This window comes from Sus scrofa, chromosome 13, assembly GCF_054392235.1.
Source record: "Sus scrofa isolate SSC_HxYL_T2T_F1_AM1 chromosome 13, Sscrofa_HxYL_maternal_Yorkshire_Landrace_v2.0, whole genome shotgun sequence".
Taxonomy (NCBI): domain Eukaryota; kingdom Metazoa; phylum Chordata; class Mammalia; order Artiodactyla; family Suidae; genus Sus; species Sus scrofa.
The window spans coordinates 51,050,438-51,064,858 of NC_139395.1; the positions used below are offsets into that span (position 1 = coordinate 51,050,438).

The 14,421-nt window shown below is 47.0% G+C and overlaps 1 protein-coding gene across 26 annotated transcripts in view; it reads left to right on the forward strand.

The window, feature by feature from the left end:
- The first annotated feature begins 4,557 nt into the window (after nucleotides 1–4,557).
- Nucleotides 4,558–14,421, forward strand: part of CACNA2D3 (calcium voltage-gated channel auxiliary subunit alpha2delta 3) — a 924,345-nt gene continuing 914,481 nt past the window's right edge. For all 26 annotated transcript variants that reach the window (XR_014823278.1, XR_014823270.1, XR_014823269.1 and 23 more), the window contains exons 1-2: nucleotides 4,558–4,797; nucleotides 5,458–5,539. Coding sequence is in view for 3 of the 26 variants with exons in the window: in XM_084988628.1 (XP_084844754.1) it covers nucleotides 4,676–4,797; nucleotides 5,458–5,539 (204 nt within the window). In the remaining 23 variants the exon portion in view is untranslated. The remainder of the gene's footprint in view (nucleotides 4,798–5,457; nucleotides 5,540–14,421) is intronic.

Here is a 14,421-nt window from a genome sequence, read left to right on the forward strand (position 1 = left end):
ATACATTCACAAGGTCCCCAAATCAAAGTGATTTAAAGTGATAAACACTGTGAAGTGTCACTCTCAATCCCCATCTACTCTCTTCCTCCTAGTCTCCCAACAGGGAGTAACTGTTAGCAGTTTCATGCATTTTCCATTGTTTTCTTAGGCAAATAAAAATATGCCTTCTTGGAATGCCTGCTATGGCACAGTGGGTTAAGGATCTGGTATTGTCACTGCAGTGGCTCAGGTCACTGTGATGCAGTACAGGTTTGATCCCTGGCATGGGAACTTCTATATGACACAGGCATAGCAAAAAAAAAAAAAAAAAAAAAAATTCTTATTTTCCCCCTTCGTTTCTTACACAAAGGTGAAATGCTATATACTCTGTTATATATCTTGCTTTAAAGAAAATTGATATATTCTAGAGATCTTTTAACATTCATATGTAGAAAACATCCTCATTTAAAAAAATAGCTGCATAATATTCCATTGCATGGGTGCACCAGTTGTTTTAACCATTGATATGCTAAGAGCCAGTTGGATTGGTTCCAGTCTTCTGCTCTTAGAGATAAAGCAGTAATGAATAATCGCATGTGTACATCTTTTGGCAGCTGTAAGGTAAAGTCCCAGAAGGGGATTTCTGGGTCAAAGGTTAAATCATTTGTCATTTTGCTCCTTTGGGGTGGACCATTCTGTGTCTCCATAAGCAACACAGTCTTTCAATGGTGTTTGTAATCTATAGCAGTCGATCTTCACCCCCCTTTACCATCCTCATATGAAATTCTGAGACAATATAACTTGCTTAAAGTCAGAATTAAAACTGAAAAATCAATATGATGTTTCATTTGTTAATAGCAGGATAAATAAAAGGAATTTATTATAGAAAAAATAAAAATCTTAAAATAATTTATGATAAAATCAGAAGCATTTCACTATGTTAAGTGCTCCTGTTTTTGCACCTGTAAGCAGACTAACTAGGAATGCCACACCCCAAATAAAAGACCCATACAGAGGTGCTCTGTTGGTGACTCAGGATCTGGGAGCACAGGTGCAGTTAAAGAAGTGATTTTCCAAAATGGTAAAAGACCAAACAAAAAAACACAACCTTCCTGGGAAGGTTCTGAACAAAACAGAAAGCAACCTTCTCTTAGTTTATACTGTAGTTACATTTCTGGAAAATTCATTGTCTATTAGAACCACGCAAAAACTCTTTTCTATTTATATAAAAAATAGGTTTAAGTTCTAGATTCAGATGATTATAAGCAGATTTTTCTCCTACCTGAATGTCTAGTGGGTCCTCTGAAAATCCTGTGGGACACAGGACAATTTTTCCTTGTGTGGGACTGTTCTGCTTCCATCCATGAAATGACAATCAGATTCCAAGTCATTGCGACAAATAAGGAAGTCCCAACTGTTAAGTATGTCCCCAGGGGCAATGCCTTTTCCTGCTCTGAGAATGGCTTCTTTGGGTTCTCTGGAATTCGTTCCTTAGACCAGAACCTGGTGAGAATTTAAAAAACATTCACTTCCGTTTCATCATGTTTCACTTCTGTTTAAATCTCTTTAGTACCTCTTCATCGTGGCAGGACAAGTATAACATCTTTAGCTGATGGGACGGAATCTGAATGCCTGTCAATGAAATTTATTGGCTGGATTCAATGCTTCAGTGAGATTTGGGTATTGAGATACAGGCTTTTGGGTGAAAAGAACAAGTAGGACCGTATGCCATAGCTGCACTTGGCAAATTGGAAGGATTTCTTGGTCCCTTGTCCTGAGGTGGCTCCATGAACCCCCTGCTCTGCTTTGGAGACACACCCCCGCCCCCGCCCCCCCACCCTTTAAGTGGTGTTTTTGGATCACTGGCTAAACTTTCTGGGCTGCTTCTGTTATATATAAGTATTGGGTGAAAAAGCTGAGAGGCCCTTTCAGCACTGATTTTTGTGATTCTGAAAAGGATGATAGGACTTCAAATCTGTGACATGTTGAGCTCTGATTTTATTAATATCACATAGTTTAAATATTTTTGAGAGAGTAGGAAGTGTTTAGTGGGATCTATCTTAAATGTATTGTGCATAAGGCTCTGTTTAAGCTGGTGTGTACATTATAAATGCTCAAGATGCTGTGATTCCCTGTGTCAGGACTCCTCTCCCAGTTGCTTTCCAGTTGCCTCCAAATGCCTGCAAAGTTCACCTGCATAAGGCTGGCAGAGAATAAGGACTTAATCATAAAATGTTATCATGACCTTGGTGCTTACGTGGCCCTCAATATAGTCCAGCAGTCAAGTGGTTGTTTATATATGACTAAGCTGTATTATTTGCTATGCCTCAATTTTTTCATCAGTTAATAGGGTAACAATAATACAGACATTACAGGTACGTTTTCTTCATACACACTGTAGTTAACCTCTTGTCAAAGTGTATAATTATGCACTTACAATTATGGCTTTTGGACATTAAGCCTTTCTTTCTCGATAGTGTATAAACTCCTTGAGGGCAGGTGTCTAATTTGTTCACCACTGGATCTCCCCGGCACATTCACGGTCCTATCAGGGAGAGAGGCTTGACGGTTTTTCACTAGATGAATGAGGGAATTCATGAAGGCTATTATCACATAGATACCATGTTGGAGGCTTACAAATAAAGCCTAGTATGTTTTCACTCACTCACACACTTATTCATTCATTTAGAAAGAAGGCTCCTGGGGTCTGACAAGAAAATTATTTTTCTCCCAGCCCCCAATTTGAGTAGCAAAGCCATTCGGACCCCTTGCTCCAGGGTCAGGCTGAGCTTTTCTCGGTTTGGATCGGCTAGCACACTTCCACAGACGGGAGGTGTGCACAGAAGCGGAGAATTCATTATAACCGGTTAGTCATCCGTGGAGATTGTAGACGTTGCCCGTGGGCGGGACGCACCTGGCGCTTCCCGGGTGGGGTCTGCTCCCCGCGCTGTGCCCAGAGTTGGGAGCACGACGGGCCCACGGGAGCCCTGGCCCTCCCCGCACTCAGCAAAAACACCAAGGCCCCTGGGCGGTCCTTTCCCCCGCGCAGCCAACTCTGAGTGAGATTCAGCCCTACATCTGCTGTGGTAACTTTTTGCAGGGATGCTGGGCTGGAGAGCTGGCCTGGATTCTTGCCGACACCACCAGGCGAAAACTGGAGCCCACCCTCGCTCTCTCCCTTGAAAGTCGAGGGAGTTGAGACTGAAGGCGGGTGACAGGGAAGAACCCAAGCCCTTGTAGGGGAGTCATGCAAACCAGGCTAACTCGGGCAGCTAACGCCGGGGGACACCCCGCGGCAAATGGAGCGCACCGCTCGCCGGGGGTCAGTGGAGTTGATCCTGGCGGTCAAGGATGACTCAGCCTCGCTCGTGTCGGTCTTGGTCTTTTCTGCGGGTCAGCGCTAGGGCCCCACAAAGTTCTCAGTCAGTGGCTAGACCTCTTCCTAGACCCCTTGCAGGTACCGGGGCTCCGAAAGCAGGGTCCTGAGCTGGGGAAGGCGGAGAAAGACTCCTCAGGTTCCCGGGGTGTCCAGGGCTTCCCCGACTTCCTTATTCCTCGCCCCCGCCTAGGCGGGCCTCCTGACTGCTCCTCCTGCCCAGCGGGCGGAGGTCCGAGTGGGCAGCGGGTGAAGCCCCTGACCTCAGAGGACTCTCTTATTCCCGAAATTCAGGGAGTCCTCCAGTCAGGATGCACTCGGCGCCGCAGTGCTTTCCCTCCGGGGCCCCGCCACTCGCCGCAGTCGCGCGGACCCAGGGCCTTAGCCGGCCCCAGCGCAAGCCGTTCGGCAGCCTGGCCTGGGTTCGGGCGCGTCAGGGCGGCCCCGCTACTGCCCGAAGGCAGGCGGGAGCCCCGCGCTCGTGCTCCCGCGCCGCGCAAGCAGCGCCTCCCTCCACGCCTTCCCGGGTCGCCGCCGCGGCCGGAGGAGCAGCGGCGGGCGGCCACGCGGCAGTGCCGGCGCCAGACCACCGATTCCCAGTCCTGTCCCCACCGCACTCCGCTCCGCGAGACCCCGTCCGCCGCCGCGAGCCCCAGCCCCTTTCTCACACTTTGGCTTCTTCCCCGCACCCCTTGCCCTCCCGGAAACTGCGCGGCGGGCCGGGGGGGTCGCAACACCTCTGGGAGCCGCAGCACCCGACCCGCCGCAGCCCGTGACCGGGCTGGGTCCTCGCCTCCCGCCCGCAACCCCACCCCCACCCAGCTCCTGGCGTGGGGTCGCGGGGGCCGGCCCAGGGCCAGCTCGAGAGTGGCACCCGTGGCAGCGGACTGCGGAGTTGTAAAGAAGTCGGCGACCGCAGTGGGCCGGGCGGGGCAGGGCGCGCTCCGTTGCGGCCAAGGACACTGGAGTTTGCGAGTCCCCGCCCGCGCGGCGCCTCCCGCCCTCCTGCCGCGGCCCGCCGGACTCCCGGGGCCGCCGAGGCGGGGCCCGGCGGCCGCTGCTGCGAGAGGCGCGTCTCCCTGCCTCCTCCCCCGCCTGCCTCCCTCTCCACCTCTCTCCCTCCCTCCTCTTCTCCGCCCTCCCCGCCACCCTCCTCTCACCCCCCCGCTCCTTTTTCTGCTCCCCAAGTGCGCCCGGCGCGCGAGAGGCAGGCGGGGAGGCGCGGAGCAGGCAGCCCAGAGCGCTCGCCCACCGCCCGCTCGGCGCAGCTCTCAGCGGTCGCTCTTGTCGCCGCCGCCGGCGCGTCGTAGGTAGCCCAGCATGGCCGGGCCGGGCTGGCCGTGCCGCGCGTCCCGGGGGGCCTCGGCGCTCCTGGCCGCCACGCTTCTCTACGCCGCGTTGGGGGACGTGGTGCGCTCGGAGCAGCAGATCCCACTCTCTGTGTAAGTGCCGGGTCTTGCGCCGCCCGGGGAGGGGACCCGGCTGTCCGCCCGCAACCCGCTGTGCCCAAGTTTGGGCTCCTGCAGGTGCGGCCGGGCAGGTCCTGCAGCGGGCGTCGGCCTCACCTTTCGCACCTGCAGGCTCGGACCCAAGTGGGGCGGCAAGGCTGGGGTGGGATCCCCTCTCCCATTCCCTAGGCTGGCGAGTGAGCCCTGGAGAGGCTCACTGCCAGTGACAACACCAACTTTGAAGCCTGTTTACCGCATCCAACTTCCATGGGCCGTTTATTTACTCCCTTTCTTTGCTATCCTGCCATCTCACTTCTTTTTTGGGGGGGGGGGATGGGTGGATTTCTTCTGACTAGTCTTTGCCAGCTGATGCCCAGTTTGGGTGGTCAAGTTCTCAGGCAGTTAATTAAAATGAAATTCAGTGATCTTTCCAGCGAACCCTTTGAGCATTCAGAACTATGTTACCCCCTCGGACCCCCCCCTCCTGAGCTGCGCTTTGCAGTTTGGTGCTGGCAGATTCTACCGAGGCGCTTTTTCTTTTTTCTCCAATGTTATACCGCCCGGCTCTTGCAGCCACAGCCCCGTGTGTGCGTGTGCGTGCGTGTTGACTGTGACACGGTGTTACATTTGTTCCTGTGCCCTTTCTCCTTGTAGGGTGAAGCTCTGGGCCTCTGCTTTTGGTGGAGAGATAAAATCTATTGCCGCTAAGTACTCCGGCTCCCAGCTTCTGCAAAAGGTAAGGTTTCTGTGGTGGCAAGAAGCGATGATTTTCCAGCACAGAAAATGGAGGCAGATTTAGTTTTCCAAACAAACGTGAACCCCAAGCAGCATCAGTTATCAAAGGTGTCTCTGATCCCCTGGTTTCTTGGCAATGTACTGTGCAGTGACTTCTCCCTACCAACGGGTTATTTTTAGATGACACTTGATTCTAAACACAAAGAAAAGCAGGATACTCACTGGCACTGTCCTGGCTGGGGCTCGGAAACAGTGTTTTTGCATGGCTCTCTTCAGCGTCGGTATTGCTGTTTCAGTGTGAAAGCAGATGCTCCGCGGGCCAAAAAAAAATGCTAACTTCATCCAAGGGGCAGAATCAGTGCCTATGTTATGATGTCTTTCACCTTGCCTGCGTTGGAGGCTAGGGTTCAGTGTATCAGAGAAAGGAGCTGCACTATTGTTTGTCATCCCTGCAGTTGTACAATCCCATTATTCCCCAATCATCTAGACCCAGGGCTGGGATGCATTACATCATTACAGATAAGGAGAATGAATGTGGTTATCTTTCCACTCAGCTGCACTGCTGGGTAATAACCTATGAGAGTAGTCCACAAACTTAAGAAATTGGTCTTCGTCCATATAATTCTGGAGAGTAATGAGAATGGAGAATTGATTATTAGGCTTTTATCAAAAGCTGCATCAATTTTAATTCAAACAGGCAGCATTATGCTTAAAATTACATTGTGCGATATATGGTCCTTTTCCCTTCCCTCCAAGAAAAAAAAGAAAAAAAATGGGCCAGGGAGGAGAGATTAGAGGGGTTAAAAAAATTTCAAGTTAACAAATCAGCAGCATTAATCCAAGAATTCTCTCAAAGAATAGAAAATAAAATTGGCCTTTAGGGGATAATTCTCTGAAAATGGGTACAAACAGCTTAAATTGTTAAGTTAACTTTTAAGCATTTTAAAATGTGCTTTTTGGGCCAATGCAACATATGTGTCATGCATGCTGCCTGGTAACCAAGTACGCATTTTATTTATGGCATTCTGCTTCAGAGAGTAGCATTTTTGGGGACATTATATGAGACAATTTTTCACATGAAATCCATATATCGTAATGAAGCATCAGCCTACAATGGAATGACAGAGGTTAGTCTGGCTTAAAATTTACCAATAGCCATATTCTCTGATCTCTTGGAAAGACTGTTTGCCCAACTCTGTTATTTGGGTGTGGAGTTCATTGAATTATAGGCAGTTGATAAAAACTTGAGGTTATGATGCACCTTTATGGACAACGATAATTTATGTACCTGTGACCTGCCTCAGTTTATAGGAGTTGCCTGTTTTGTTAGTATTCTTTTAATCTGGATCAGTCTGTACCCTTTTGGCATTTTGCCTGCGTGTCAGATGTTTTATGTGAAGAGTTCTGGCCTATTGCATCGCCTGTGTGTTTTCTTTATGCTTTTAAAGAAGAGAACGTTTTGTATAACTTTAAAGAAATATTTTTTCGTCTGCATGTTGTAGTTTAGCAGCACCTCTGAAAGTATACCTTCAGAGGCTGTGATTGTTTTTTGGTTTTGCTAACATCTCTTCTTGCATTATGTAGGAGCACATGAAATACATTTTTTCTTCCTCTTTGAAGTTAACATACACACAGACATACACACAGTCACACACACTACACAAAACTCCATCAACCATATTATTGGCTACTCTATAACAGCAAATTGGAAAAAGCTAAAATGCTTCTCTTACCTTCTCATCAGCATCCTTTCTGATGGTGAATTCCCAAGCCTTGCTTTGCTTTTGTCATGTTTGCAGCTTGACAATTGGGTAATTATTTCCAGCTGTTTATGGCTTTGTTGTCATTTCTTGCTGTTGCCTGGCATTTTGTAATGTGATGCGAGGGGAAGGTGAAGTGTTGCTGGGCATTAGGTTGTGGGGTGGGCATCTGTCCTTTCATTTGGATTGCGGTCACCGGCCATGGGGTTCTGAGATACCCATGGCTTTGGTTTGCTAGGCAAGGATTTCCATGAATGGCAGGGCAGAGCATGTTAGAAAACTCGGGGAGCATTTTTGCAGATATCCTTTGGCCATCTTAGTCTGTTTGCCCCCCAAATAGGATTATATTTTTAAAATCAGCAAAGAGCATTGATTTAGAGAGCTCAGAGTATGAATGAGAAAAGATGTGAAGTCCTCAGAGTTTGGGGAGGTGTGACATCATTTAGAAAAGCAAGAAGATAGTTGCCTTTCTCTTGCCTATTTTCAAGTTTCTGGCCATTTGCATGAGGAATTACTCCTCTAAGTCAAAACCCTATGCACCCTTCCGTTATGTCATTGCATCCTTGACAATTAAGATACCCTCAAAATGAGTTGGAAAACTTGGTTGAAAAATGCTTTAACACTGTGGTAAGGGGACTCAGAGGTGACAACACTATGTTGCGTAATCGACTGAAATTATGCTTTTAAGGCATGGGTATTTAAACTTGATTTTCAGTTAAGTAAGTTTTGCTGTAGACTACTGTACAATTTCATGTACTACATGTAGTTTCTGTACTTGACACTTTGTGTTGTGATTTGATGTAGTATGTCCACTTTCTGAATGGGAGTTTAGTAATTTTTGTACTCAGGCAAAAACTTTACAAAATAGTTATTGTGAATATAAGTTAAATAATAATTGGCCATCTATTTTAAGGTGTTTGGAGACTGGGAAAACTGCCATTTTGGTAACAGGCTTTTATTAGGTAATCTAAATGAAGGTAGCCGTATTATCACCTATTTTATCAACGTAAATACAGCTGTTTCACAATGTACCTCATTGTCATGGCTTCAGAAAGGAGAACATTTCACCGGTTGTTTTTCTGTGTAAGACCTTGGCTTTCGTTACCTTAGCTTATGATAATGTATTTGGTATCCACTGCCAGACTACTCCTATTTTTTCTCCTTTATTTCTTTGCTGAGCACAGGAATGGTGATCTATTAGTTCCTGATAAAGAGGATTTTTTGATTGTATACAACGCTGTAGTCCATATTTTAGCCAAGTTTTGTGTTTCCAGTACAGAATGGAAGGACCTGGGACGGAATTGGAGTGGATCTTGAGAGGTTTGACAGCCGTATAGGCTAGCGGGCCCCTGAAAGTGCAGTGTTGGTGTGCCGCTGTCTGCTTGTACCCTGCGTTCCTTCACTGGCAGATACTGCAGGGGTTTCCATTCACTTCAACTTTTAATTAACTTTCCCATTTGACATATTCATGTCAGTATTCACTTGCTGCTATCTTGCTTCATTTTCCCCAAAGAATGTGCTTTGTGTGGGTTCTTTGGGGGAGGCATAGTTTCATTACCTCTCTATTTTGGGATTCAGTGAGTAGCGTTCTTGTAGGTCTGGTAACCTAGGCTGTTAAACTCATGGGCTCCACACCCCTAACACTCACAATAAAAGGTATTAAACTGGTTATGATTCTCATTTCATCCTCCTCAGGGAGAATTTGGTAGGAGCAGGGTTTGTCATTCTGTTTGGATCTGCATTCAGGGAGTGCACATTCATGGGAATGAAGGGTTCCAATTACATTTTCCAGAATCGTGATGATAAACACAGAGCGGAAATACAGGTACCGTGCATCTCTGCCATTAATGCTAGAAAAGAATTGACATTTACCTTGGACGCCTCATGCAGCACTTATCAAATGTGCGCGCCTTGGAATGCATAACCAGGTTTTTGCGTTATCCACTATTTATTGAGAGGGCGGCTTTAATACATGAATGTGATGTCTCTTTCCATAGGACAGAGTCAGCAAAGTAAAAGGTTGGTTCTTTAAGCCATTGTGATAATTATGACTTTTCATCAATGTGGAAGTCGATGGACTTTTAAATAATTAAATAGGAGTATTCACTTATCAGGAATTGGGTAGCAGTGCTGTGCTATCTGTAGGAAGCCTGACATGCTACAGATTGCTTTTACTGGGGAGGCGCTTCTTGGCTGAACATTTTCGTTGAATAAACGCAGTTATTTGTCATCCTGCAAGATTAATGCATTCAACCTATGCTGCCCATGTTTTAATTCCTGACACTACTTCCAGTTACTGGACTTTGCCCTGGCAGATTATTTTTCAAAGTCTTGAGATCTTGGAAATGACAGTTTTCCATCTTTCAGGACAGCTTATTTGTCTCATTAGCCCAACCAGCAGGATGTCAGCAGAGCAGGCTAAACCAGTTAGAATTTATATGGTACGTCTTACACACACATACGCCTTACTGCATTTGTACACTCTCACATGGTCACCCGCTGTCCAGATAAAGTTCTTTTGGTTTGGTTTTGCTAAGTTTGTATCTGAGCCTCTTTTGTTCATTTCTTTGTCTTCTTTTCCTTTTCTTTGAAGTTTCTTTTCTGCCAGAAATATTTCTGCTTTGCTTTTCTCTCATTAGGAACTGCTGCAACCTGCATTGCCACGATTTACAAATGCCAGTCAAAATTAAGGGAGGTGAAAACATAGGCAGACAAACTTCAGATTTTTAATTCCAATGTCGCTATTAATTTTTATCAATGACACTGGTGATTTCAGGCTGGCTTTATTTTATTTTATCTTATTTGTTCTAATACCAGTGTGCTTTTAGGTGAACACATGAGTACCAAGCCACGTAATAATTATAAAACCTGCTAGCACCAGTTATGGGCAAGCACCAGTAATGTTTCCAGTTGTGATGAATACACAGCCGTGTATCAGGATGAACAAAGGTAAAAGAAATGTGAAACCATTACCTCCGAGCACCTGTGGCCTGCCAGATGTCTCATTGTCCTGCAGTTTGGAGCACATAGTTGTGGTAGTGAAGTTTGGGATTTTAGGCTTTTCAGTCTTTGACTGATCCTCCCTAGGTGTTTAGTGCTGCCAGGCACGATGAGCAATAAGTGACCTGGTGTGTTGGGTTTACTGAAGGGGGCATACATTCTCAGAAAATCCTTTGTTTCCAGTCTGTCATTAATTCAGAGCTATCATAACAGAGACCAACAAATGGACTTTTTCTTTATCCAAGGACACATCCTCTTCCTTGCAAAAGAAGTGAGTGGCATTTATTTCAGAAGTGAGTGGCATTCATTTCGGAAGTCCCCCGTTCTTTTGCAGTCACAGTGCTGTTGAAACAGCTTCCTGAGTTGAGACCCACTGCATCTTTTAGACAGAAACTCTTAGCAGATTCTGTGTTCTCTGGGACACTATGGTTTGGCTGAGACTGGGGAAAAAAAGGGAAATAGATGTAAAGGTCAGCCTATGAATTTGCACATGAGATTCCCCTCACCCCGTTTTTAATGTAATTTTTATACAAGAGATATAATGACCAATGCTTCATCTCCAGTGACTGCGCTGATGCTTTGTATATCATGAAATGAGAGGAAAAGTTCCTCGTGTCAGGCTCCTGGCAACATCAGTAGAATCTTCATTAGCCCTCTTTGGTCCATTAAACAAAAGTTAGTTTCTCCTTCAAGAGAACAAAGAGACTAGAGGAAGAGGAGGATGCTTGATTTTCCAGAGTATTTACTGATCAGCAGCCTAGGGTGGTTGTTCCTGGAATGTAAAGCCAGTCTTGGAGACCCCTCTCTGACACAGTCCAGCCGGGGCCACAGCTCACCCTTGGCAGATGAGGCATCCACACAGCTGATGTGTTTTAGGGAATTTCTCCATGCCCAGCCAGCACATCTGCTTTTCAGGAAAACAAACAAACAAACAACAACAAAAAAAACCACGTTATTTTACAGCACAACTTTGAAGAGTTAAGGATGTCTTTGATAAGTGGTAAACCTTTTAATTTCCATTTGCTCTGAACAACACTCATTGGGTGCTCATTCCAAGGCTGTTTAAATATGGTATTCCATTTATCAGGTATATTACAGTTATGTATTGCAGGGCTTTCCAGTTACCTCAAATCAAGATTATGGAAATAAACAACTCAATAGGCAAACTGTAAATGGGCATTTTAAGGCCACATAGGGGAGGAGAGCATTATCTCTTGACAAGGAATAGACGGCTCTTTCTTCACTTTGTGCATTTCCACCTATTTATCTTGGCACCCGATATTGGAAAACAGTACCCTCCCAAGGTTAAAAGAGCTGTTATCCATGTAAACAATCTGGACAGGCATGTTGGGCAGGGCCGCAAATGGCTGTGGGTTCACAGACCAGACCTCTGGTTATTCATTTTAGGTCCAGCAACTGCCAGTCGCTCTTTGGAGCTTGCACATGTCATTACCACTATACTTATTAAATTTGTGCGTGTGTTCGTGTGCCGGTAGAAATGGATGCTGCTCCTCACAGAATGCGCCAGATGCTGCCTGCTAATGGGGGAGACTGTTCTTGTCCTCTTGGGCTGCTAGCAAGAGTGACTTGAGGGAGTGAAGCAGGGTGCTAGGATGGAACCCAGTGACCCAGTCCACCAGGCTCGTGTTTGTCTCCAGCCTCTGAGGTTTTATAGGCAGCTGCCATGGAGGATCTGCTGAGACCAGGACCAGCTACATAATTTGGGGGGGTCCAGTGCGAAAGCAAAATATGGGACCCTTTGTTTAAAAAATCGTAGAGAATTTCTAGATGAGGACAGCAGAGCATCCCAGCAAGCACAGGGTGGGCTGTGCTCATTTTGGCTTTCTCTTTTCCCTGCTGGGTAGCTCATCCTCTCCTTCTATTTTAATGTCCTGGCCACTGTCAGCCTGGGAGGTGTCCTTTGCCTGTCTTTGTTCATCATCATAATAGGTGCAGAGCTGGGAGCATTTTCAGAGACATACACCTTAGGAGATGCAGTGTTGTTAAAGGAAAGAAAAAAATGTCACTGGCCTAGGAGACTAGGAGCCATGGTGTTGGTCTTCTTATCTTCTCTGTAGGCATTTCCTGAGTGACCTTGCGCAAATGGACTAATCTAACAGTAAAACCAGGTAGCATTCGCTCTGGAGTTCCTGCCTTCCAGGTACCATGATGAGTACTTTACATCCCTCTAAATCTCTCAGCCACCTGATGCGTCAGGAACTGCCATTTGCCCTGTTTTTCAGATTTAGAAGGCTCACATATTTTGAGGCTTGCAGAAGTTAGGCAGCCTCTCCTAGGTGACCGAGCCAGCTTCCAGAGTCTGCTTGCTGTGGGCCGCAGTGCTGCTGTATTCCCTCATCTTTGTGTGACCTTTTCCTCTCTCAGTTCCAGTTTGAAAACAGTGTGAATAATACCTGTTTCTCTACCTTCAGTTGTTTGGGAGGATTAAATGAGATAACATCTGGAAAATTACTTCAGAAACAATTAAAGCCTGGGAAAGCAGCCGAGAGGACAAGGTTTGGAGTCAGATGGGCTTGGGGTTGAGTCCCAGATCTGCTGTTTCCTAGCTAGGTCACCTTGCAGTGTGATACTTCTCAACCTTCACCTTCCAGTGTGAGAGGAGACCAGTACCTTCTACCTTACAGGCTGTGGTGAAGATTAAATGAAACAGAATATGCACAGCACTTAGCACAGTGCCTGGCATGTAGCAGCCTCCTGCCATCCAATTGTGGAGGTCATTATTCGTGGCGTGAGACAAATACAAGCTCTTGAGATAACCTTCACTGAACCTCTGTGGGGTCTGGCTCCATAGACTTGAATGAGCTGGTGCATGAACGGGTGAGTGGGCATCAAGAAAGGTGGTCCCCCTTGGCACCTGACAGGGAGGAGGTTGGGGAAGCAGGTATTTCAGGGCAGGAGACCTCAGTGGACCCAGCCTGCATGCAGACCTTCACTCTTCTCCTCAAGGGCAGCTCCCTTCCCCCGAAAGTCAGGACAGTGCTCACATGAGGAATCAGGGCTTGAAGGACACCTCTGGGTCTTCCTATTACCTCCTTCCAGATTTAGGCTTGCCCTGCTGTGTAGGTGGTGGGCGAGGCTGAGGAAAGGCTGAGTGGCCCCCGCTGCTCAGAGTGAGGCCGGAAGCTACAGGAGAGACAGTGCTCCTGCCATTCCCTCACCATGGAGCAGATCCACAGGCCACGAACACTCAGTCCCCGTGCTGTCTTGGACGGCATTCCAGGCATTTCCTCCATGAGAATTCTTCCCGTGAGGCCTTGGGGGACTCTAGTCTTCTAACATCTTCCTGGGGGACGAAGCACCTCACTGGTCTTTCCCTCGGAAGGTGAAAGGCACCCTGGGTTCCTTGCCCCTCCCCCACCTCCTCTTCAGACCTTCCTTGGCACGATCTGCTATTGTGTTTGGGCTTTGAGCATCTGCTCTGTGATCTTCTTAACGACATTGAATGCCTAACACATGTAGCTCCTCTTTGAGTAAACATAGGTACTGCCACTTGGGGGAATGATGCTCTTGTAGTTGCATAACTTTTAATGATTGTTATGCATAAGCCAGTAGAGTCAGCAGTAAAAGCCACTAAGACGTCAGTAATGAAAGTAAACGTACGAATGCTTTGGTCCTCCACTTGGGCCAAGCAGTTCAGAAAATCGCTCAAGAACCATTTGTGTCTGAGATTCTTATAGAACTGCAGAGTCTGACTGCACTGGGGGTTCCTCAACATCCACCAAGGTCCTAACCAGCCCAGATGAACAGATTGTTCATTGGGACTGGAGAGAAAGGAAATGGACTTTTGTAGGTGGAGTGTTTAATAGGCTAAGCATTCTTCGTATTAAAGTAGGTACATCTGATGTGGTCCTTAGTTTCACTTGGAGACGGCCCATGTTATCTGCCTCTCATGGCGCTGGGAGATGGAATGCTTGCCATGTGATGGGGCTGGACTCAGACTGAGGTGTGTTTTGACCCCCAGCCTTTGACTTTTCTTTGCAGCATGTGTCACCCCGAAGCACCAATAATCCCACCTGAGCGCCAGTTTTAGTGGGGTTGTCAGGACCACAGAAGGATAAGAAAGGCCATGGGGGTGGGATGCCGGTGCCAGCCCTGGTTTCCA